We start from the raw sequence: 23,019 nt of genomic DNA, 5'->3' as shown, positions 1-23,019 counted from the left end.
TATGGGGTTTCCAAGAAGCAGCTGGTGAACTTGAACTGCTGACCTGACAGTTCATACCAGTTTTGCAGTCCAGTGTATTAACCCACAGCACCACATCAAGACTCCATTCATCATATACATATGTTAAGTGCTGTCGAGTCAGTTCCAACTCATAGTGATCCTGTATAGGGTTTCCAAGGAGTGGCTGTTGAGTTTGAACTGCCAACCTTATGGTTCAAACTGACCTTGCAGTCCAGCATATTACCCTGCAGTGCCACACTAGAACTCTATACATATGAAATGTATGTTGTTGTTAAGTGCCATCGAGTCGATTCTGACCCATAGTGACCCTGTATGGGGTTTCCAAGGAGCAGCTGGTGAGCTTGAACCACCGACCTTACAGTTCAAATGACTTTGCAGTCTGACGCATTAACCCACAGCGCCACACCAGGATGTATTTCTAAATTTATGTATATACATACATATAAGGTTATCCCAGTCTATTGGTACCATCAGATTACCAATTCAAGTGCAGTGTAAAAACCTTACCTCCCTTTATGCTTATTTACCATGTTGCTGCTGTTAAGTGCTGTTGAGTTGGTTATGACCCATAGCAACCCTGTGTAGGCTAGTGAGCTTGAATTGCTGATCTTATGGTTCAGATGGACTTTGCAGTCCAGTATACTAAGCCGCAGCACCAGGCCAGGATCCCCATATATACACATTTAGAACAATACTTTTGAAGTGCCGTTGAGTTGGTTCTGACCCATAGCAACCCTGTATAGGGTTTCCAAGGAGCGGCTAGTGAGCTTACATGCCAACCTTGCAGTTCAAACAGACCTTGTGTATTAACCCACCACGCCACACCAGGATTCCAGAACAATAATAGTGCTACAGTTTTTGCTTTATTCAAACATAATTTAGGAACCCGGAGAAGGAAAGTCTGCTGCATTTACCTTTATTTTTCCTTATTGTATTCTGTCTACCTTCTTAATGTTCTAAGATCCTTCTGTTACTGTTTCCTTTCTGTTTAGGGAACTTGCATGAGCTGCTAAGCACGTTTTTCTAGAGTAGATCTGCTAGAAGCAAATTCTTAGTTTTACTTCCTCAAAGAATGTTTTGTTTTGTTTTTTTTCCTTTCACTCACTGGATATAGCGTTGTGGATTGACAGTTCTTTCACCACACAAAATATCTTGTTCTACTTCCTGTGGCCTCCGTGGTTCCTGTTGAGAATCCTGCTATCATTTGAACTGTTTTTCTGCTAGGGTATCATTTTTCTCTAGCTACTTTCCATATTTTTTCTTTATAGTTAGCTTTTAAGAAATTTGAATATATGATATGTGTGTGATGTGGTCTCTGGGTTTAACCTGTTTGGGAAGTTTGTAGCCATTGTTCCCTAAAGTACTTTTCAGCTTCACCGTCATGCCTTTTTCATTGTGAGACACCAGAGGCACGAATGTTAGATGTTTTGCTATAGTCCCACAAGTATGTCAGTTTTGTTTTTAGCCTATTTTCTATCTTTATATCTTCCATTCAAGGACCTCTGATGGCACTGTGGGTTAGGCATTGGGCTGCTAAATACAAAATTGGTGACTCAAACCCACCAGTCACTCTGAGGGAGAAAGATGAGGCTGTTGCTCTTGTAAAGATTTCCAGCCTCAGAAACCCTGTTCAGAGTCTGTATGAGTCAGAATTGGCTGGAGGGCAATTGATTTATTTTCCTTTCCCTGATTATTTCCTGAATTATTTCCTGTGTTTAATTCCACAGCTGAGCTCATTCATTGAGTTTTAAATTTCAGTTACTGTGTTTTTCAGTTCAAATTTTCCGCTTGATCTTTGTACTTTTTGATTCTTTTTGAGACTTTTGTGTGTTTTCATTGATTTCAAGTGTTTGCTATTGCTTATTGAAACATTTTAATGATGTTTTTGTTGTTAGGAGCCATTGAGTAAGTTCTGACTCATAGCAATCCTGTATAGGGTTTCTAAGGAGTGACTGGTGGATTTGAGCCATTGAACTTGTGGTTAGTAATACAATGTTTATCCTGTAGCGTCTCACCAGCACTCCATTTTTATGATAAGTCCTTTAAGTGTTTCTCAGAAAATTTAAATGCTTTTGCCATCTTAGTGTTGGTATCTACTGATAGGTTGTTTTTGTTTTTGTTTCTCATTAAGTTTAAGGTCTTTCTTGTTCTTGTGTGAGTGGTTTTCAGTTGAGACTGAGTTTTATTTGAGCTTTCTGTTTTATATGGCTTTTCCTGACACTCCTTTGCAGGGGGTGGGGGTGACATCATTACTGCTAGAAAGAGATGAAAGTCCGTATTTCCCACTCAGCCTCCTTTGGCACCCAAGGGGGAAGATCTTTGTTGCTGCTGGGTGAAGATGGGGACTCAGGGGATGGGAGTTCTGGCTCCCCACTGGTTCTCCTCTTAGACAACCCACTGCTTTTCGCATGGTCTCCACTGACTCTGTGGGTGGATGTCCTTGTTGGTCTGCACTGTCGTGGAAGCCCTGGTACTCCACTAGGCCTCTTGACTCCTGCCCTGCAGGGAGGGCTGGGACACCTTTTTAACCCCATTTGGAGATAAAAGTCCAGGCTCCCACGTGGTGTCCAATGACTCCTCCTAGGGGCCTCATTGCTGCCCAGCAGGGATGAAAGTCCAGTTTCACTACTCAGCCGTCCCTGACCCCACTGGCAGGGGTGTGGGCACTTCAGCATTGCTGGGAAGGTTGTAACTCCAGGTTTCCTGCTTTTTGAGGGTGTGGATGGGAGTGGGCTGGCAGGTTTTCTTTGGTATTTGACTGGAGTAGAGCAGATACTGTCTAACAGTTTTCCATCTTTCTGAGTTGACCCTTTTAGCCAGAAAGAGTGGGTGTTTGTCGGGCCTTTTTGTTTTCTATGCCTGTTGGTATTTTGGTGTTGCTGGCTTCTCTAGCAGCACAGTGGGGTAATGAGGCATAAAGAACACCCAGGAACTCACTGCTATTAGTGGATCCTGAGATCTCTAACCAGTGTGCCTCTTTCTTTCCTTCTTTCAGTCTTATTTCATATAGAATGTCAGGGACTTGAGTTAGACTGAGGAGAAGGAGTAGGTTAAAACATGCGGATCCCATCTTCCTGGAAGTGAAGTCCTTGATAGTTTGTTTCCTGAGTTTGCTTTTTTAAAATGAGCTGAGGAGACTGTAGGGTTCTTGAACTGGATCCACCATTGATTCTGACTCACAGGTACTTCATGCCTGAGACTTCCAGAACCTAGTACCATATCCTGTTCATCCCTAGTACCTTAGGACATACCCCACGGCTCCCTGATACCCAGAGGACATTCTCTGGTACTCTGTGGCTATGTCTCACCCACTCCATAGGCAGGTGAGGCTATCAGGAGGGAACAGGATGTTTCTGTATGCGGGGTGCATATTTCTTTGTGTCAGTTTTGTAGCTTCCCACTTCCATCAGAGAGGTTTTGTTAGTCGTGCTTTCAAGTCACTTCCAACTCTTAATGACCCTGTAAAGGGTTTCTGAGGAACGAGCTTGCACCGCCAACAATGCAGTCCAGCGCATTAACCCACAGTACCACACCAAGGAGGAGGTAGCTGCAATTCAGTGGACAGACATGCTGAAATTTCAGGCTTAGCAAGTGGGATGGTCGAGTCTTGGGCACTTGGGAAGCCAGGCTCAGGGAGGAGTGGATCCCGGGCTCCCACTGAGGCCCCCTTCTACCAGCACAGCATGTGGAAGCTTCTAGATACATAGGTGACACCTCCACAGCCACAGGAACACCACCCCACAAAATGCACATTTAAGGTCACACAAAATTAGCAAAGGGGCTTGGGTAAAAAGTGGAGGCAATGAGACACAAAAGGGGAATGGGACTTTTGTAGAGATTTGGGGAGAGCAGGTGCACCAGCCCCTCAGGACTGTGTTGGTTGCCATCTTCCTGGTGCTGGAGGCTGAGCACTGTCGTGTATAGGGGCTGGCCTTGGTGTCTGTCCCGGGCTCCACCTTCCATCTCTCCCACAGTTCCTCGTCTACTCTGGCTACTTCCTGCTGCTGTCCATGGTCTACTTCTCAGGGGCCGTGCTGGTGCACCTGCAGGACTGCCGCCAGGGCCGCCACCCCCTGGAGCAAGAGATGAAGACCACACAGGTACTGGGTGTGCAAGACAGCGGCCTCAGCAGCCTGCAGCCCGCTGCCCCACCACTGCCCCCGGAGGAGACTGTGTGGGCCTTAGGGCCAGCCACCCACAAGCAGAGCTCTCTTCCCGAGGAGAGGGCCTGAGCTGCCCACCACACTGCTGACAGGAAATGCTGTATGTCAGGACCCCTGACACAAAAGGCCACGTGTGCACCAAGCCAGGCCTCAATGTTTCTGATGGGCTGTGTTCCTGGCCTGCTAGCATCAGTGAGCCGGGCTCTGAGTTGTCTAAATTCATGGTTCAGATTTTGGATCCAGGAGCCAAAAGGGGCAACTTCCCATGAAACCCTTGGCTTTCCCTGTGACTGCAGTGGGTGACCTACCACGATAGTCAAGGGAAGGCCCCCTTTCTCTACCCACTGTCAGCATGTAGTGCTGTCCATAGCATAAAGACTGCTGGGGCCCAAGACAACTGCCTGGCCATGGTCCCCCATACCCCAGTCTGCCCTTGTCTGGAGTGGAGGCTGGTGTTCACTGTGGAGCCTCTTGGCCTCACCCCATGGGGAAGTCCCGACTGTCTCCTAGAGCAGTGACAGGCCCCAGGTGCATTTGTCCCAGGGGACACCAGCCTCTCACAGGTTTCCTGGCCCACCAGGTAGATTGGGAGCTGCAGCTGAGGAACCAGACATAGGACCCCAGACTCCAGACCCTAGCTAAACTGTGACATTTCTAGTCATCCCAGGCGCTTGATCTTCAAACGATGCTGTTACTTTTCTTTTAAAAAAAAAACTGACAGTGGGTAAAATACGCTCCCTGTGTCTGGCTCTATGGAGGGTTTCTCTTCAATCTGGTGGGGGCAGGTGCATCCCTCGTGAGGGACGTGGCGTCTCACCTCAGGGACCCTCAGTCTGCTCCTTGGTGAAGTGGGTCCATAGGTCTTCCTCACTGAGGTCGGGGTAGGGAGGGGGGACTAGTGTGCCCGAGCCAGGGCCCTGCTGGGTAGTGTGGGGACAGGCTCACACTTACGATCTCACATGTGCTCATACACGCACATGTGCTTATGTGTCTACGCACACTCACACCCATGTGACCCACCACATGCACACTGCTCTGTCAGCTCTGGGTTGGCGCTAAAGGAGAAAATGGTCATGAACTTTTGTGCTGTCCCTTGAGATGTGACAGTCAAATTAAATCTACCACTTGAGTGAGACACAGGGTTCCAATTCCAACCTGACCTGAGGGGCTGAGGTCCATCAAAAGACCAGGAGCATCTCTGCCACCGGGAGCTGGGTATCCCTGCCCCAGCCCAGCCCAGCCCTGCCCCGCCTGACTGAGAGTGACCCTAGAGGACAGTGTAGAACCGGCCTATAGGGTTTCCAAGGCTGTTTGCGGAAAGACTTCTGTGGAGCAGCTGGTGGATTCGAACCACTCACCTTGCCATTATGTGTGTGTATGTGTGAGTGTACATATACATATATCATCTACAGTGTCCTGAGCACTGCCCCTCCTGTGCTACCTTGTCATCGGTGCTGCCACTGTGGGGACAGTCGGACACAGGCAGCTTGGATGTATCAGATCAAGGACTCCCTGGCCTGAAAAGGAACCTGGGTCTGTCCCCAGCAGCTCCCGGGTGTGCTGTGGTGAGTGGGCATCTGAGGACTCAGGCCAGCCTCACATGGATGAGCCCTCTGTGCCATAGCCCTTCCACCTCCTATCTCATTTTGGACCCGGGACTAGAGCAGGATGGTGTGTGGATGCGGGGCTTGCCCAAGGTCTTCATCCTGCCCCTACCTCAGGCTGCATTGCTCTGCCTGACATTGTACACGTAGATACCCCCCGGCCCCCTGCCAGGAAAGCCAGGACCTGCCACTCACCTCAGTGCCCACCCTGCAGCTCCCATACATACTGGCCATGTGGTTCAGTATGACCCCCAGACTTGGAAAAACTGCTCTTCTCTGTGGTCTGAACTCCCCAGCCAATCCTGCGACAGTGACTAATGTGGGCCTGGCTGGCGCTGCAGTGTAGCAATCCCAGGGGAGCAGGCACATCCCTGTGCACAGGTTGGGGGGTCAGACACCACCCAGAGCCCAGCTGAGTGCTTACCGCTGTACACAGACATGGAATTCTGGATCTGGTGGCCCTGAGTGTGTAACCTGCATAGTTGTTGGAGAAGCAGCCACACTGCTGGGTTGGCCTGTAACCTCTGGGAGAAAGGAGGGTCTCAGGTACTCACGTGTATGGACATTGCCCTCTTGTGCCAGGACTCATTCACATGACCACTCCTGTGACAGCGTGTGGTATAGACCAATGTGGCTGTGAGGGACTGATTCCTTTTATTCAGTACGTGGTTTCAAATGGCCCCCACAGCACACATAGCCTATAACCACTGTCTGAGCCCTGGAGCCCAAGGGCACGCATATAGAACAGCAGATAGCATTTCTGCCCACAAGCATGAGGAGCCAAGCTTGGGTCCACCCTCCGTGATGGATTCCTACTGCCCCTCTCTAGATAATCCTCTGCACAGCCCCACCCCTGCAGGCTCCCCCCACCCTATTACCCTATTGCCACCTATGTGTATCACAGGATGCGCAACAGAGGGCATGCTTGGATACAGGCAGGCAGTGGAACAGAGTGGGGTGCACTAGTTCCCTCTTCTCTGGACCTGACTATTCCTGCCCCAAGACTCAGCAGGGCAGGCCACAGCGGCATCCTGACCAGAAGCATCCCTAACCCTCTGTCTGCTGGGATTTGTGGGGGTCCTCAACCCAGGGAAGGTAAACCCAAGATCCCTGGTACTCTGACTCAGCATGAGATGTTCCTGGTCTGGGGCCAAGGCTGGGTCCTAGGACCCAGGAGTCTCTGTTAGGAACCAGTGATGGGGAAGAGAACTTTGGGTGTGAGGTTGGGCCTGGGAGATGCTGCCATGCTGATTCTCAGATTCTCGAAGCTTTCTGGGTGTGGCCCTATCAGCCAAGAAAAAGGCCCTGAGGCAGGGCTGGATCCAGGAACACCTCAGGCTGAGGGTGGCTGGAGGGAGGCAGGCCTCAGAGTCCTGGGTGGGCAGTAGACAGAGCTCAGGAACTGTTCTGGCCACACGGTTTGCTGTAGAAAGTGAGAAAGGCTGAGAAGATAGTTTTCTTGGCACCTGGGATGCCCTCAGCAACTAGGAGAGGAAGACCCTTTCTCCACTGTCGGAAGAGCCCTAGGGCAGGGGTGGAGCAGGGCCTTTCTGGAAACTGCAAAAAGGATGGGGCTTTGTGATCCAGTGGGGTGCGAGCTGGACAGTGGACAACTGAGGGCCCCTCTGGGCCCCTTGAGCCAAAGGTTTCCACAATCTGCACCGAGAAGTGAATCCCAGAGCCAGCTCCTTGTCCACATCAGGCTGTGTGCCATCCCTGGGTCTACAGGACCCAGGACGACACCATAATGCCCCCTGCAAGCTGCCTGCTGGAAACGAGAAAGTTGGCATGAGGCTTTGATTTAAACTTTTTAAAAAATACACTCTTTGGTTCCTTTTATTTCTTGAGGGGTTACATGAAGATGTGAACTATACAGAAAAGTGGACCTGCCTGGTCCCGCATGGGTGCCAGCCGGTCTCGCACCAAACACCCTGCCTACAATGAAGGCTCTCTCCAGCCTTCTCTCCAGCCACCTGTCCAATCCTTCCATCTGTGCAACAGGCCCCGCTAGGAGGAGGTCATGAAGCTATTCTCAATGCAGAGGACGATGAAGGTATTGTGGCAGCTCTCAGCCTTCTGCCCCAGTAGCCTGCCCGCCAGCAGCGAGGACGCCTGGCCTGTGACGGATGTGCCCTCTGTCCGCCACGTCTCACAGTAGCTCTCAGTCAGCCGGCGCCCGCTGGGGTCTGAACCATGCCACACGCTCTTCTGGGGCCTGCAAGATAACTGCTGTCAGCCCAGCTCATGCCCAGGGCAAGGACCAGGCAGGACTGGTCACTCCAGACAGAGGCCAGTGTTGGAATGGGGAGTTGGGGAGCCAGGAGCTTGCGATGTTCTTTTAGAAGAGCATCCACCTCTGACTGCTCTCCATGGTGTAGAGGGTCAGCCTGGACCAGGCCAAGTGACACCAGGCATTGGGGCCCTCCCAGGGCAAGGGTGAAGCTGCTCTCAGCATACTGGCTTGCCACCTCTTTGGTCCAGACAGACCTCACTGTGTGATCGGTTGTTGGCCTATCCTGGAGACTGGCCCACAGCCCTGTCTGCAGCTCCCGTATCAGGACCCAGAGGATGACCCTCCGAAAGTGCTATTCAGGGGGACAGACAAGTGCAGACCCAGGTACTCTAAGGGCTGTCCTTTATAGAGCATGGGTGTTGGAACAGGTTTCCTCGTGCCTTGTCAGCCGGAAGACTTGATGGCAAGCTGGTCACTTGCTAGCATTCTCTATGCACACAGGCTTGGAACTGGGAATCCCACTTCTAGGCTCATTCTCCATAAATTATTGGTGTGTGTGCACAGATGCACCTGAGGATGTGTATACCACATTGTTAGTTTGACAGTGTGACAGTGGGGTCGGATAGATTCACAATAGAACCAGAATGGGAGAAAAGCTTCCCTAGTGCCAGCAAGAAAAGCAGACAGGGCTGTCTCATTGTTTTCTTAAATGCATCACTAATGATTAGTTCTTATGCTCTCCTGGATCAGCCAAGTTGGCACATCTGGGTATGTCTCTTCAGGTTCCTTGCCTTAGGGTTTTCTAAAGAAAACAAGGAAGTGGAAGCCCCTCTTCAAGCTGCCCTACAGTCACACTGTCCAGCCATATCATAGCTGGGGGACCTACCAAGCAGGGTGCCTCAGGACGTCCCTGCCATCAAAGGAAAAGATGTGGGCCCCTGGCCTCAGCTGGCCCTCGGAGCCTGAGAACAAGGCCTCCCAGTTGGGGAACAACACTTCATCCTGTGAAGGAAAATAGGGGAGTTTACTAGTCTCTGGTCACATCTGCCTGAGGGAAAGAGATGCTGGATTAGGCTTCATGGGTAGGGGCAGCTGCAGGCCATTTGGAGGACATTTTGGTATTGGTCATGGAAGAGGGACCCTGAATGCAGGGTGCTGGGTGGGGTCTTTGGGCTTTTGCTCCCCAGGCACGGGGCCACATGGGGGGCAGGACACTGACCCCAATTCCTATCTTGAAGCAGGTTTCTAAGGAACCCAAGCGCCCAGAATTACGAGTAAACCGCGGAATAAAGCCACATGAACGGTCCTTGCAGATTTAACTCTGAATCCACCCCCCAGGCCAACAGGGGAGTGCTGAGGGTGGGGAGCTGGGCTTCGGGGGATAGGGGCTGGTGCTTAAGAAACACCCATGAATGTATCTATTCCCCAGGTCGTCCTCAGGGATGACTGGTGAGTAGACACATCCTGGACCTCACTGGTGTTTGGGAGCAGGGCCCTGGAAACACCGCCATGAAACACCATGGGTGATAGGCACTGTCCTGGATGCAGGACTACTGACCACATGGGGGACGTTCTGGAATTCTCTGAGGGTAGAGAGGCCCCAGTGAGTACTTGCAAAGCCTAACCAGACCTACCCACTAGGCCACAGTGTGCCCACCCGGAAGCCGCCAATGGTGGGTGGGCTTGCACTCGCATCCCCGCCTTTTCAGGGGAGGTCCTGCGTGTATTCCCACCCCTATGGCTCCACCTCCAATCTGAACCCTCCTCTCAGCCATGCCCCACAGGGTAGCGGGGGTCCACCTTGAGGTTAACGATGGGCACACTTCCGCGGTCGGCTCGGCGCACGATGCTATGCAGGTCCTGCAGCCGCGAGGACAGGAAGGCTCGGTACGTGCCGCTGAGCCCCACGGCCCGCGCCTGCTGGAAGCACTGGAAGTCGGCACCGCGGATGCCACGTAGGCCACCTGTGAGCGGGCCGTTGAGGGCGACCAGGTGGAGCTGGAAAAAATACAGGGAGTCACAGGTCAGAGGCAGGGAGCTGTATCCCAGTCCGGGCCCGTGTCTCCCATTCCCTCCACATCGCTGAGGGAGTAAGGAAGGCTAGAAGCCAACAAGCAGCGCCAAGAGGTCAAAGGCCTCTGAAGCTGAGTCTACGGGAGATGAGCTCAGGGAAATGAGCAATTTTGGGTGGTCTGGACTGGGGAAGCAGCCTTCCCATCTAGGCCAAGGCACCCCACCTCTATCTTCACTTTACTAAATCCCTCCACATGCCCTGTTTCCCCAGGGGTCCACTCTGCCTCTGGGATCCAGAGCAGCCCCAAGTGTCAGTTTCCCACCCCACCCACCTCCTCCTAAAGCAGAGACTCCTTGTCCCCACTGACACCTGCCACTGCTCCATGTCTCTAGGTGGGACTGACCTTGGAGGCATTTTAACTCAACCAGAATATGGATCCTGGTGGCCCTAACAGGTCAGAGTGGGCACTTTGAAGAAGCTGCATACTTGTCCCCATGCCAGAATCAACTGGGGCCTGAGTTCCTCCCCATCAGACCCAGTACACTGACGTCAGTCCTGTGTACTCACCACTGGCTGAAAGTCCTGGTGGGCGTGGCCATGGGCAGGTGTGAAGGTAGGGCGAGCTGGCTGGAGTTGCATATAGGAGCTGTGGTGTGGAACACCTGGGTAGGGTTGGGGATCTGGTAGGCGCGGAGGATTGGCCAGGACGCTGTGTGACCGCCAGGGCCGTGTGGTAGTCTGTGGGTGATCCTGCCAGGAGGAGTAAGGGCGGTCCTCGTGCACCACAGGGGGCTTCAGGGCAGCCACTTCATTGTCCTGCAAGATGAGAGGGCAGTGGGGCTGGGGCCAGGGCTGTGGTGTCATCAGGCCCCACATCATCACTGATGTCCCTCCTGAGGCCTCACCCACACCCTGCTGCCTCTTCAGAGACCCTACCCTATCCAACTCAGGTTTGCATTCTTATGGATTTGGAGGGTCAACCTTCTACATGAGTGTAGCTGCCCCTAGGCCTTGGACAGGTGCCTGATAGTGTATGCTGGGAGGCAAAGGTGGAGAACCCTGTCTTCCTCAGGCATGACCTTTGCCCACCCTAGTGCCAGCCCTTTCAAGGACACACTGATTGACCATTGCTTTTCCATCCATTCACCCACCTACCCAGCCATCCATTCATTTATCCATCCATCCATCTAGCTCCATGCCTGGTATTCTGGGTGAGAGAATATAAGCAAAGACAATGAAACATGGGTTTTAGCTCTCAAGAGCTTTTAGTCTGGGAGGAGTGATGAGTCACAAATTGTTATGTCGTTCACATGTTGCCCTCATGGAGACATCCAGCCTGACACAGAGGCTGACCATTAGCTGCACATACTTCCATGACTCTACAGCACTACCTGTGGTTCCAGTAACATGGGACCACACCAGGGCCATGATGGCACACCCGTCCTGTCTCTGTACCAGCTCACAGAGGCACTTCTAGACTAACAGTAGTGGGAAAGAAGAAACGCTCCTTACCGTCCCCCGAGGCAGCGGCGTCCGGGCCTCCAGCTAGAAGAGAACATGGGGATTACTCTACCACCTAACCAGCACCAGCCCCAGACAGTCAAGGGCTTGCCCCTTCTGTGATCCCTGCCTGCCTTTCCCACAGCATATTCCCTTCCAGCTACTCATTTATTACAGGCATTGTTTACCACCTGCCTCATCAGGACCAGGGCAACATTCCAACATTCCCAGTGGCCTCCCCAGTACATAGTGGGTGCCTGGTCAGTGTCTGCTGGTAAAAATATGTGGAAGAAGCTGTAGATTCCACGGCCAGCTGAAAATACTGGAACAAGACATGAAAGGATCCAAAGGGACATGGGAGGGCCTGGTAGGGCAATGGGGACTGTGGGGTCAAGGACAGAGGGAGCCTCTAGCAGTTCAGGGACCGCATCAATGCAAGACATCAACACAAACTTTCAGGCCTTAGATAAAGGAACTCCAGGGACATGGCAGGTTGATTTTAGAACATTGGGCTGTCCAATCTCACATTTAACATGTAAGAGAAACCTTTCCCCAAGGGGCTTCTAACCTGCTGTCCTGCTTGGACCAGAAGAGAGCGTTGGCCTTGTTCTCTTAAAGGACGACCTCTAGACTAACTAGATGCTGGCCAGGGATGCCCCAGGTGTGTTGGAGGAGCCCGAGTGTGAAGGACCAGAGGCCCAGTGCCAGCCAGCCATGGGCAAGGCACAGACCATCTGAAGAGTGCTGAGGATGTCCTATCAGTGCAGGAAGATTGGCATGTCCTTCATTCCCAGCCCCGGGTGGCCATGCTGTAGAATGTTCCTGAAATGACTATGAGGTGAATGTCGATACCAAGTCACGTGTTGGGAGATGAGAAGGCCTAATTAGAGGGCCTCCTCTTGTTTTGCTTGTGTGCATACAGAGAGGCACAGATTTACAGTCAGTTCTCTCCATTTGCAACAGCCGTATCCTATAAAGTTCCCACTAACACTGACTTCTGGTGTGGGTTAATGCACTAGACTGCAAAGTCATTTTGAACTGCAAGGTTGGCAGTTCAAGCTCACCAGCTGCTCCATGGAAACCCTATACAGGGTTGCTATGGGTCAGAACAGAGTCAACGGCACGTAACAACAACACTGAAATAGCAAATACCAAACCAGCCTTGTTCAACCCCAGCTGGGAACGTGCACATTGGGTGACTTAATGTTTTTTCAGTTCTATGCATGTTTGTTAGTGAGAATAAAATTGCAAGTAAGTGTTTACTTTAGGGTTACAAATCATTTTTTGCAAATTCACAAATACAGAATCTGCAAATAATGAGGCCTGACTGGCCCAGAGTCACTTCTGACTGAGAGTGACCCTAGAGGACAGAGTAGAACCGGCCTATAGGGTTTCCAAGGTTGTTTGCGGAAAAACTTCTGTGGAGCAGCTGGTGGATTCGAACCACTCACCTTGCCATTATGTGTATGTGTGAGTGTGCATATACATATATCTGTCTTTACCTTTAAAGACACACACTAAGATGTGAACAGGTACATGGTACCTGCAGTCCTAGTCTGATACACATAGCACATTTAGTGTGTGTGTTACTGTCAATTTGTGGAGAGATGTGCTGGTTGATGCTGTCCTGGTGATGCCCACCCAGCAGGGGAGGTTCCTGCAGTGGCAGCACTCCCTGGGTGTGGGGCTTCTCACTGTTCTTCAAGCCCTCTGCCTTGTGTCCTCTTCTGCTTCACCCCATGAGTGAAGAAGGTATGGCACTGTGAATCCCTATTATGTGCAGGGACACTCACCAGAACTTTCCTGAACCCGTTCCGGACCCGGACGTACAGCTCCTCCCTCTCAGCCACAAAGATAAGCCAACCTTCAGGGACCTCGTGCACCTTGTTCAGCATGGTCTGGTATGTTGCCCAAATCCTCACCTGCTGGAACCCCAAACCCAACATAAGTCCCCAGGATTACAGGTGGGGCCAGCCACATCTTGGCTAAGGGTCTAGTATCCAAGGAGCTAAACTTGGATGGTTCAGGGTGTGGAATGGGGCATGCCGTGTCGGGGGGTGGGGGGCACAGTGAGATTGCAGAGATGCTTCCTGCTGCAGGTCACTCTCTTTGTCAGTTATCATGTGTCACTATGGGATTTTGACAGGCATGTTTCTCATTAGCCTGTTTCCCCAAACTGTCCTGTGATCACAGGGCTAACTGGTCACCCATAGGAGGGAGGGGAGCAGGAAGTCAAGTGCTCACGTTCATGGCAGGATGCACTGCATTGAATGTTAGTGAGACCCAAGCCTGTCTTGAGTCTCCCAGCCCCTGCACAGTGAACTGGCATAGGAAGGAACCTCAGTTCTTGATCTACCTCACCCTGCCCGGTGCCCTCACAAACCCAGCTTCTTTCCCATCCCGTGACTTCCATTCATGTGACTCACAGGTAAAGCTGGCTCAGAGCTGGGGCCCCATGGGGCCCACTGAAAGAACCCCCAAGGCAGCCTACCCAGAGCCATTGAGGAACAGGAGCAGCTGGCAGTGGCTGGGAGTGGGCAGTGAGGGTTGGCTGGACTAGGTAGGTGGTGCCTAACCACCATGTGGATACTTACACCCAAGGATGCACCTGTGGTTCCAGGGGGCCCTGGGGGGCCAGGTGGGCCAGGAGGGCCAGGAACACTGATAGCTATGAAAGAGAACAGAAGTGGATTTCTTGGTCACACCCAACTGCACCAGACTGCTTTGAGTCCCAAGGCTGACCAGGGCCCACTCCCCATCAGACTTACTCTGTCTGTGAGGGCCAGGAAATGAGGGGAGTCCTGGGGGACCTGGGGGCCCAGGAGGCCCAGCAGGCCCCTGGCGCCCTTCATAGCCAATGCCAGGGGGTCCCTGAGGGCCTGGGGGGCCAGGCTGGCCCTGGACACTCTCTCCCTTTGGACCCTAGGAACAGATGACAGAACACAGGAACATGTTACCTGCAGTGCCTAGGGCTAGACCAGCAAGAGTGAGAATACCTCCTACCACCTCAGAGCCAGTGAACACTGAGGACAGGGAGCACTGAGGCTGTAGAGCCTGCCTCCTCACCCCGCCATCTACCCTTCTGGGGATACCATCCCAGGCTGTAGATTGGGGCACCCCACTGAGAGGAGAAGCCCCTAAGGTCCCAGAAAAAGCTGGGACTCTCTCTATGTTCTTTTAGGACCAGCTGTCTTTTACCCAAAGGGAGGAAGGGAGGGATGGCCAGAGAATTAGTGAAAGGCTGGGGTGTCGTTTTTGGCCTGCGTGAGCCACTGTAGGTGCCACACCTGAGAGGGCCAAGGCTATGAGTGTGCACCCCCCTTCACCTCAGCCCCCAAGGTGCAAAGACACGGGAGTGGAGGGTGAGACTAAGAGGGATGGCCACTTCGGAAGGTAGCCTCATAGGTCTGGGTATGGTGCCTCATAGGTCCGGGTAGGGTACCTATGGTGGACACCACTTGCCATAGTCCCGGGGCCCAGTCAGATCCTGAAGGTGACCTCTGTGCCTGCCCAAGCCAGAATGGCACCAAGACCCAGCTTACCGGAATCCCAGGGTAGCCTGGTGGGCCAGGGGGACCAGGGGGGCCTGGCACACTGGAGCCGAAGAATCCACCACCCCCTGGCTCTCCCCTCTCTCCTTTCTGCCCGGTGTGTCCTCGGTCTCCCTTCTCGCCCTATAGGTAGAAATACTTGTCTGAAGTAGGCAGCTGTGTGCAATATATTGTAGGAAGCCTGATTCCTACAAGGTGAGGCCTCCCCTAGTCAACCCCCAGTGTAAGGCCCTTGGAAGCTCCCAGAGCCCAGTCTGATAAAGTCCAGACAGCTCACTGTGGTGAAAGAGCTCCACTTCCCAATTTGTTGTTCCTCCACGTCCCCCACAAAACCAAAATGAAGGCCTTTCGGGTCCTGCCCACTGGGCCAACCCCAAGGGTCAGACAGAGGAGCCATAGACCCAGGGTAGCCCAAGGCGTGTTGTCGTGAAGGGGAAATTCATGACCAGATACATCCAGAACAGACCTTCATGCCATGAATGGGGGCTCCTTGAGGACACTGGGCCCCCAGTCTGGTTCTGATGGTCCAGAGCTGACACCTACCTTCATGTCAGCCTCCAACTGCAGGATGTCCAATGGGAACTGCCCTGCAGATCAGGAGGGAGGGGAAGAGAGAGAGAGGGAAAGGGATTGTGAGACCCTCCCTGCTCCAACCCCAGCAGCACTGCAGTTACCGGGAACATGGCTTATAGTTAAAAAGAGAGGCCTGATGGGCAAGCCAGTCTGGGCAGCCATGCACCTTGTGTTTTGTCCTGAGTCTTTCTGTAGAGCATGGTCTGCTGTCTCATTCATCATCATTCAGTTCCAGTTATTTCTAACTTACTGTCTTTTCCCCTTTGTTGTTGCTCTTAGGTGCTGTCCAGTTAGTTCTGACTCCCTAGTCCTAAGACATCCTCACAACCATAATAATAGGTTTGGGCTCATTGTTGCCACTGCTGTCAGTCCATCTCTTTGAGCATCTTCCTTTATTTCACTGACTCTCTCTTTACCAGGTCTGATGTGCTTTTGGACTGGTAACATGTCCAAAGTATGGAGATAAAGTCTTGCCATCTTTGCTTCTAAGGAGCATTCCGGTACTTCTTCCTTTTCACTTTTTCGGTTTTACTTCTTTTATCTTGAGGTTATATTGTTAAAATTTTTTTTTTTTTTAAGTTGCGTGGAGTCAATCCCTACTCATGGTGCCCCCATGTGTGTCCGAGAAGAACTGTGCTCTATCGGGCTTTCATGGATGGTTTTTTAGAAGTATATTGCCAGAACTTTCTTCTGAGGTGTCTCTGGGTGAAATTGAACCTCTGTTAGTGTCGCCTGGAACTCCATGTTATTAGGTGCATAGAAATTTAGAGTTGCTGTTTTCCCATTACATTTACTCTTTTATCAGTATGAAAGTCTCTTTTTATTTATGGCAATATTTCTTGCCTCTCAGCATACTTTGTCTGGTTTTACACACACACACACACACACACACACACACGGAGAGAGAGAGAGACATGCCACATATTCTCACACATTCACATCACCCCATTCTCATACTCACAGTTTGCCAACTCCCTTCTGATTAGCACGTTTTCTCCTTCCTGCCACCTTCAGCTTTTGTATCCTTACATTTAAAGTGCCTTTTGTGAGCATCATATAGTTTTGTTTTCATTCCATTGGACAGTTTGTCGTTTAATAGGAGCAGTTTCTCTATTTAATGTACTTACTTACTTACATTTGACTTTAATTTACTACTTTACTCCCTGTTTTTAAAATTTGGTCCACCATTTATTTGTGTATTTCTCTCCTTCCTTGCCTTCTTTAATATCAAATGATTTTATTATTATACCCTTGTTCTCTCTATGAGTTGGCATTCTTCTGTTGTTGACTTACTCTGGGAATTACAATTTGCATGTTGTTTGTTCTTGTTGTTAAGTGCCATCAAATCAATTCTGACTCATAGCAACCCTGTATAGGATTTCCGAGGAGCCACTGGTGAATTTGAACCGCCAACCTTTAGGTTCAAACTGACCTTGAGGTCCAGTGCATTGCCCTACAGTGTCACACCAGGACTCCACAATGTGCATGTGTATGTTGTTGTTAAGTGCCATTGAGTGGGTTCTGACTCAGAGTGACCCTGTATACGGTTTCTGAGGAGCGGCTGGTGTGTTTGAACCACCGGCTTTGCAGCATACTTGACTCTAAATCAAGTTTTATTTAAGTCAGGACTGTCACCATCTCCTGGCCAGTGTGAGGGTCTTGGGGGTCTGCAACCTCACAACCATAGGAGAGTGCAGGTGGTGTAATGTGGTCTATGCTGATTTGCATTGCCCCTTCTTTCCTGCATCCCTGCAATCCCATCAGTGTCCTTCCCTGCACCTAGAGCCCTCGCAGTCCGGAGGGCAGGAGCACTGGGGTGGCTACACTGTTGTTCCCCAGGATGTACTCACTGGCTGTTTCTTTCAACATTGTAAATTCACCTTATAGTCTTCTATCTGCTCTCACTTTTGTTGAAAAACTATCTATCCATTTTATTGTGGAACTTTGTGTGTGTGGAGTGCTTTTTGAATCTGTTGTCAGTTTGGAAATTCTTTATGTGAGTCTTTGAGTGTTACCTCTGCCCAGTGCCCCATCTCTGGCACTGTAGTCAGTCACACACATGAAGTGCCACCGTGTTCTGTGTTTCTCCTACACTCTCCTTTGCCCATTGAGTATTCTGTCCCTGACACCCTCCAGCTCACTTATTCCCTCTCTGGGTGCATCTCATCTGCCATGAGACACATCCACAAAGTTCTAGATGTGAGATCAACGCCGCTTGCTGACCAGTCAGTGGGAGGGGAGGTGCAACTCAGAACCCCTCAATACACTGGCCACTTCTGTCCTCCTCCAGGGGGTTGTGTAGCGGAAGGATGCTGCCCTGCTCCTTAGCAGGTGGGGTTTGAGGCTGTCCCATCAGAAGAGGAGCCCCCAATGTCCTGGACTCAGGATACAGGCTTTTCTAGCAGCCCTGACCCCAACCCCAGCTGTGAAGCTGACCAGCCATCCACAGCCCTGGCCACCATGACGGGGTTCTGTGAGCCAGGAAGGGCTCTTTCCCACTAGAGTGGGATAGTGAATGTTGGTGACACTGTTTCTTCAATTGGGGTGCCTGGAGTTTGCTTACCTGGGGCACCAGGTGGGCCCACTTCTCCTTTGTCGCCCTTTGGTCCAGAAGGTCCCTGGTACCCTGGGGAGACCGACATAATAGCACTTTACCTGAAAACTGCTGGTAAGAGTTTTCAGTTTGCCTTAAAACTGTGGGACAGAGCCCCCTCTAGGACTCTGGTGGGCATGGACTGGGAAGGGGATGTTAGGTGCATTGGGGACAGTCAGAGCAGACCTTGAGAAAGGTAGAGGTGTGCTGGCCACACAGGGAGCCCCTGGCACCCCACCCCCGAAGTTTGCTCAGGGACAGTAAACAGGGGGTCTGTGATGAGAAGAGAAAGGGTTAGGGCCCTTGTGCCCCTGCTTGGACAGGAAGCAGAGTTTGAATTCAGAGCAACAGGTGAGTACTCATGATAGTATCCACTCTGCCCAAATACCGGGCTGCCTGAGAGGCTGTGCTGAAGAAGCAGAACCTGGCAGGAAGAGGGACTGGGGACAGTGAAGATTGGAGTGTCCTGGCCCCAGGGGTGCTGGGGAATTCTCAGACACTTTGGATAGGGATGCCCAGGGCTAGAGAGGGACTCAGAAATAACCTTGTGCTTGGCTCTGGTTTCACCACATTTCTGAAAAAGGTTGCACCCTACTGCCACCAGCTGTCAGCTTAGCTTGGTGCAGGGTGGAAGTATCCAACCACACCCCCCACCCCCCCACAGCCTCTCAGAGTCCCATGGCCTGTGGCTCAGAGACCTGCCAGAGCTTGCTGCCCCCAGGGCATCCCTACCTGGCAATCCTGGAGGCCCAGGACGGCCAGAGTTTGCAAATGCCTGCAAAGAAAGGGACAGTGCCAACCACTGAGAGTGCATTACTCTAGAAACTGAGCTCACTCCCCACCAGGGGCTTAGTGAGCTCAGAAGAGCCCCCCCAGGCCCCTCTGCAAGGCCACAACAGTACCTCTCCCCTTTGTACATACAGGGCTATGGGGGGTATAAAAGGGGAAAAGTCACAGGGGTCTTAGTTGCTTCACCTTTCCAACCCTCAGCTTTTACATCTATGAAATGGGGCCCTGCCCACTTCCTAGCACTACAGGGTTCCCAAACCTAGGAACCCTTCACTCTTTCCCCAGCCTACTCTTTCATTGTGGGTCCTGTCCTACTCCCCGACCCCGCCACATGTCAGAGGCCAATTTGGGAGGAAAGGAAGTCAGAAGGTTCATCTAAGTTTCTTTGTAAGGAGTGGCTGGCCGTACATTTGGAGTCGTCTGGAGACTTACATTGTTGTCGTAGACAGGCATCCCAGGAGGGCCTGGGAGCCCCGGAGGCCCTGGGGGGCCGGGAGGACACTGTGGGGGAAGATAAAAGACTAGTCAGCATGCTTAGCCCTGGCCACAGCAGTGATGAGGGCGCCATGGGTAGCAGGAGCATCTCTGTACATCACAGTGAAGTCAGAGAACGGAAAGAGGCAGTAACACAAACAACCTGGGTTACTTCCTGATCTGGAACCCACCAAGGACAGGCACTGTCCCCTCACATTTCCAGAGAGTCATGCACCTAATGTCCCCTCTATCTGGATTGTAAGGAACCTGGCTGACTTGGCACAAGGCTGGTCGCAGGAGACCTCAGGGCGTGCTCAAAGTTTCAATGTGTGATGCTTTTCTTTGTGAGCATGTTGGTGAATGTTGTGTATATGTCAGAGGAACTGTTTGTCATAGATGCATTCACAGGGACACTCTGATTTGTCTCCACTGGAGTCCCCAGGTGTCCCGAGCCCCTGCTCACTGTGCTGTAGGACACTCACCCTCATGTTGAACGCAGCACCGTCATTCCCTGGCTCCCCTTTCTCCCCCTTCAGTCCATTCATCCCTGGACGACCCTGAGGCAGAGAGCACAGTGAGTGGTGGCCCATGATCCCTGGCTGACCAGCTCTGGCTTCAGCATGTCCGTGCAGCCTCCCATCCATCCCTACTCCACCGACTCTGCCCTGGCCCTTGGGATTCTCACCGGTCGTCCAGGAAAGCCGATTTCGCCCTTGTACCCGGGCCGTCCGTAAGGGCCCTACAGAGTAAAGTAAATTTGGGGTCAGCAGAGGAGCCACACTGAAGGGAGTAGGGGACATAGGAGGGTGTGTGTCCCAGAACCCCTCTTTCACCCCCACATTGCCCCAGGGCCTGCCCAGCTGTACCCCTCCCAGCATCTGTTGCTTTAAATTTACAAGGTGCTGCCTGTATACAAGTGTGGGTCAGCATGTACAGAGCAGAGCACTGTGTGTGTGTGTACACATCTGTGCACTCAAAATAGCTCAGTCCCAAGAAGGTAGGGTCCTTGCTGCAGTCCCAAGCTCAGAGGGGATCAGCCAAAACACCTGGACTCAGAGAAGGTGCCAGAGTGTGGTGGACCCCGTGCCCTTATCCCTCACTTCTCTGCATGGCTGACACCCTAAAGCCTGCATAGGTCTTGACTGGAGGAGTCTGTGTCTTTTCATGCTGCTCCGTGGCCCATCCACACCATGATGCCACAAGCCACACGGATGACCAGTGCCCCTAAGACACCCAAGGCATACCACGCTCACTCACCGGGGGTCCTCGGAAGCCCGGCTCACCCTGAACAAAAACAAGAGGGTTTGTCATTGTAGCTATGGGATGCATCATCTGCCCGCTGGGAAGGGAGGACAGTCCAGCAGGAAGCAGGTTATGAGCTGGGGTTTATGGTCAGTTGGTGCACAGATAGGGCACGGCTCAGAGTCCTGCAGCTCAGAACCCTGCCAAGCATGAGGGGTGACCTGGCTGCATGGTCAAGCAGGGCCCTCCTTGGTTCAAGTGGGCCCAGATCGCAGATATAAGCAGGGTAGCAGTAGGGTTTTCTCCTGGAAGGGGTGGGGGCAGGGTCCCACGGCCACTTTCAGACAGTTCAAGACTCTACCTTCCACACAAGCCTGCTAGTCTGCCCCCATAGCCATGAGCTTGTGCTCCAGCTCTTCCCAGTACTCCTCCAGGATCTGGGCCATGTGGTGGTCTACTGGGAGGGACTGGACCCAGGACACAGACCCCAGCTATGCTAGGGGTTCCTGAAGGTGCTCTCTGGGACCATACAAAGGAAGGGGTGCATCTGATTCCCTATTAGCATAAGCCCCACAGGCCAGACAGGCAGCCACAAATCTTCAGGGTGGGGGCAGTCCTGGAGGGTCCAGACATGAAGCTGAGTGTTGCCAGGCTCCTTCATCTCCAGCAGGTGAGGTCTACCCTAGAGTCCGAGCACCCTACTCCTAATCTTTACCGAGTGGGCTTGACTAATAGAAAAGGAGGGGCCTGCTGTCAGGCTGGCCGCGGGCCATGTCCACTCCACTCATTTCCTGCAGGTTTGCAGAGGCTGACTTGATGTGGCCCCCACGTTGTGAAAGGTGAGTAGACACCAGGGAGGGCTGTGAGGAGTGTCCTCTGTTCCCGTACATTCACATTATGGAAGGTTCACCCTTGATTGGGAGGAAAGTCAGCACTAACCACCCTCTCTGAGCAGGATACCCCTCTGAGCTGTCTCCATGGTCCCAGCCCCTGTGCCATCTGCCCTCACCTTGGCTCCTTTCTGGGAAGAGGTCAGGATGGTGCCGTCGTGACCGAAGATGGTGCCAGGCTCGCCCTTTTCACCCTGGAATAACAGTCCCTATCAAGGTCAACCACTGTTTCCAAGTGGTCCACATTCCCACCTAGATAAAGGTTCAAATTGGGGTCCCACTGGGAAGATCTCCAAAGAGAGACCCAGCAAGGGCCTTTGCAGAGAACCTAGGGCTGTATTGTTGCCCTGTGTCCAGCCATACAGCCTGGCAGATGTTATACCTGTGGAGACTGTGGAAGCTCCCACAAGCCCCCAAGGGGAATGTCCACCAAAGCACATCTCAGCTCTGCCAAAGGCTTTGACCACACTGAAGCAGCAGCATCAGTGGTCCCTGCTAGCATGGCATCCCTGGAGGGTAGACCCCACGGAGAGGAGCCCTGTGGGGGGACCCTGTACCCTCACCTTCTGTCCTGGGTAGCCAGGCTCACCTCTGGAGCCCAGGTCGCCTTTTGGACCAGCTGGTCCCTGAAAAGGAAGTCAAGCAGCAGTGGAGGAGCCAAGGGACTTGGCATGCCCTACCATTCCCAGGAGGACCACCTTCCTCCCACCACCATCCCTGCCAGCACGTGATATATCTCCACAGTGAGGCCTCTAGGCTACTTACGGGAAAGCCAGCATGTCCCAGCCTGCCCTGAAGGAAAGAGGGACACATTAGCTGTGGGATCAGCATCAACCCAGCATCACGCATCCCAGAAACACCACCCCAACCAGCTTCCCACAACGCCGAGGCAAGGGAACATTCTTTAGACTCAAGACGAGTCCTGTACCTCATTTCCCGACATGCTCGAGATCACCTTCTGTCAGCATATCAGCAAAAGAAACAAATTTAAAAAGCAGAGAGAAAAAAAAAAAAAAAAACACCTGCATTTAAAAGTAGAACTCAACTCTCGCTATTATGTTACTTTTACAAGCATCAACAAAACCATACCTAAAACTAAATTCACAAAGAAAACTTTGCTTTCATAAGTCTTTCTGGCTTTTGTCTTAAGGTCCCTCAATTACAATTGGGGCCACTTCCTGGGTGGTTCTGCACAGGGACTTGGGGTTGTATCACAGTACCCTCATTGTGGGATGCGGCAGCTTAGTGTCTCAAGTGTTCCAGAGCTACAGACTGAACCTTTAAGGTCCATTTCCTTTACAATTCCCCTGAACTCTACCACCTTGAGCTTTTCTGGTGAATCAGGCCATCTCTGGTGATGCCCATATTGGCC

The 23,019-nt window shown here is 52.1% G+C and overlaps 2 protein-coding genes across 2 annotated transcripts in view; one reads left to right on the top strand and one right to left on the bottom strand.

Annotated features, from left to right (window-relative positions):
* Window positions 1-4,253, top strand: part of SLC19A1 (solute carrier family 19 (folate transporter), member 1) — a 28,918-nt gene extending 24,665 nt beyond the window's left edge. The window contains exon 5 of the mRNA XM_006876563.1: window positions 3,996-4,253. Within this exon, the coding sequence (XP_006876625.1) occupies window positions 3,996-4,253 (258 nt within the window). The remainder of the gene's footprint in view (window positions 1-3,995) is intronic.
* Window positions 4,254-7,795: 3,542 nt separating this feature from the next.
* COL18A1 (collagen, type XVIII, alpha 1) overlaps window positions 7,796-23,019 on the bottom strand; it is a 75,714-nt gene continuing 60,490 nt past the window's right edge. Inside the window, exons 22-41 of the mRNA XM_006876562.1 lie at window positions 22,576-22,602; window positions 22,413-22,439; window positions 22,211-22,273; window positions 21,767-21,841; window positions 20,773-20,799; window positions 20,201-20,254; window positions 19,998-20,072; window positions 19,474-19,542; window positions 18,985-19,027; window positions 18,223-18,285; window positions 15,630-15,673; window positions 15,078-15,209; window positions 14,304-14,457; window positions 14,130-14,203; window positions 13,329-13,457; window positions 11,548-11,580; window positions 10,603-10,851; window positions 9,822-10,019; window positions 8,908-9,023; window positions 7,796-8,003 (exon numbers count right to left, since the gene is read on the bottom strand). Coding sequence (XP_006876624.1) covers window positions 7,796-8,003; window positions 8,908-9,023; window positions 9,822-10,019; window positions 10,603-10,851; window positions 11,548-11,580; window positions 13,329-13,457; window positions 14,130-14,203; window positions 14,304-14,457; window positions 15,078-15,209; window positions 15,630-15,673; window positions 18,223-18,285; window positions 18,985-19,027; window positions 19,474-19,542; window positions 19,998-20,072; window positions 20,201-20,254; window positions 20,773-20,799; window positions 21,767-21,841; window positions 22,211-22,273; window positions 22,413-22,439; window positions 22,576-22,602 — 1,860 coding nt within the window. The remainder of the gene's footprint in view (window positions 8,004-8,907; window positions 9,024-9,821; window positions 10,020-10,602; window positions 10,852-11,547; window positions 11,581-13,328; window positions 13,458-14,129; window positions 14,204-14,303; window positions 14,458-15,077; window positions 15,210-15,629; window positions 15,674-18,222; window positions 18,286-18,984; window positions 19,028-19,473; window positions 19,543-19,997; window positions 20,073-20,200; window positions 20,255-20,772; window positions 20,800-21,766; window positions 21,842-22,210; window positions 22,274-22,412; window positions 22,440-22,575; window positions 22,603-23,019) is intronic.

The sequence above is a fragment of the Chrysochloris asiatica genome, unplaced genomic scaffold (assembly GCF_000296735.1).
Source record: "Chrysochloris asiatica unplaced genomic scaffold, ChrAsi1.0 scaffold00391, whole genome shotgun sequence".
Classification (NCBI taxonomy): domain Eukaryota; kingdom Metazoa; phylum Chordata; class Mammalia; order Afrosoricida; family Chrysochloridae; genus Chrysochloris; species Chrysochloris asiatica.
This window is presented reverse-complemented; position numbering and strand designations above follow the sequence as displayed.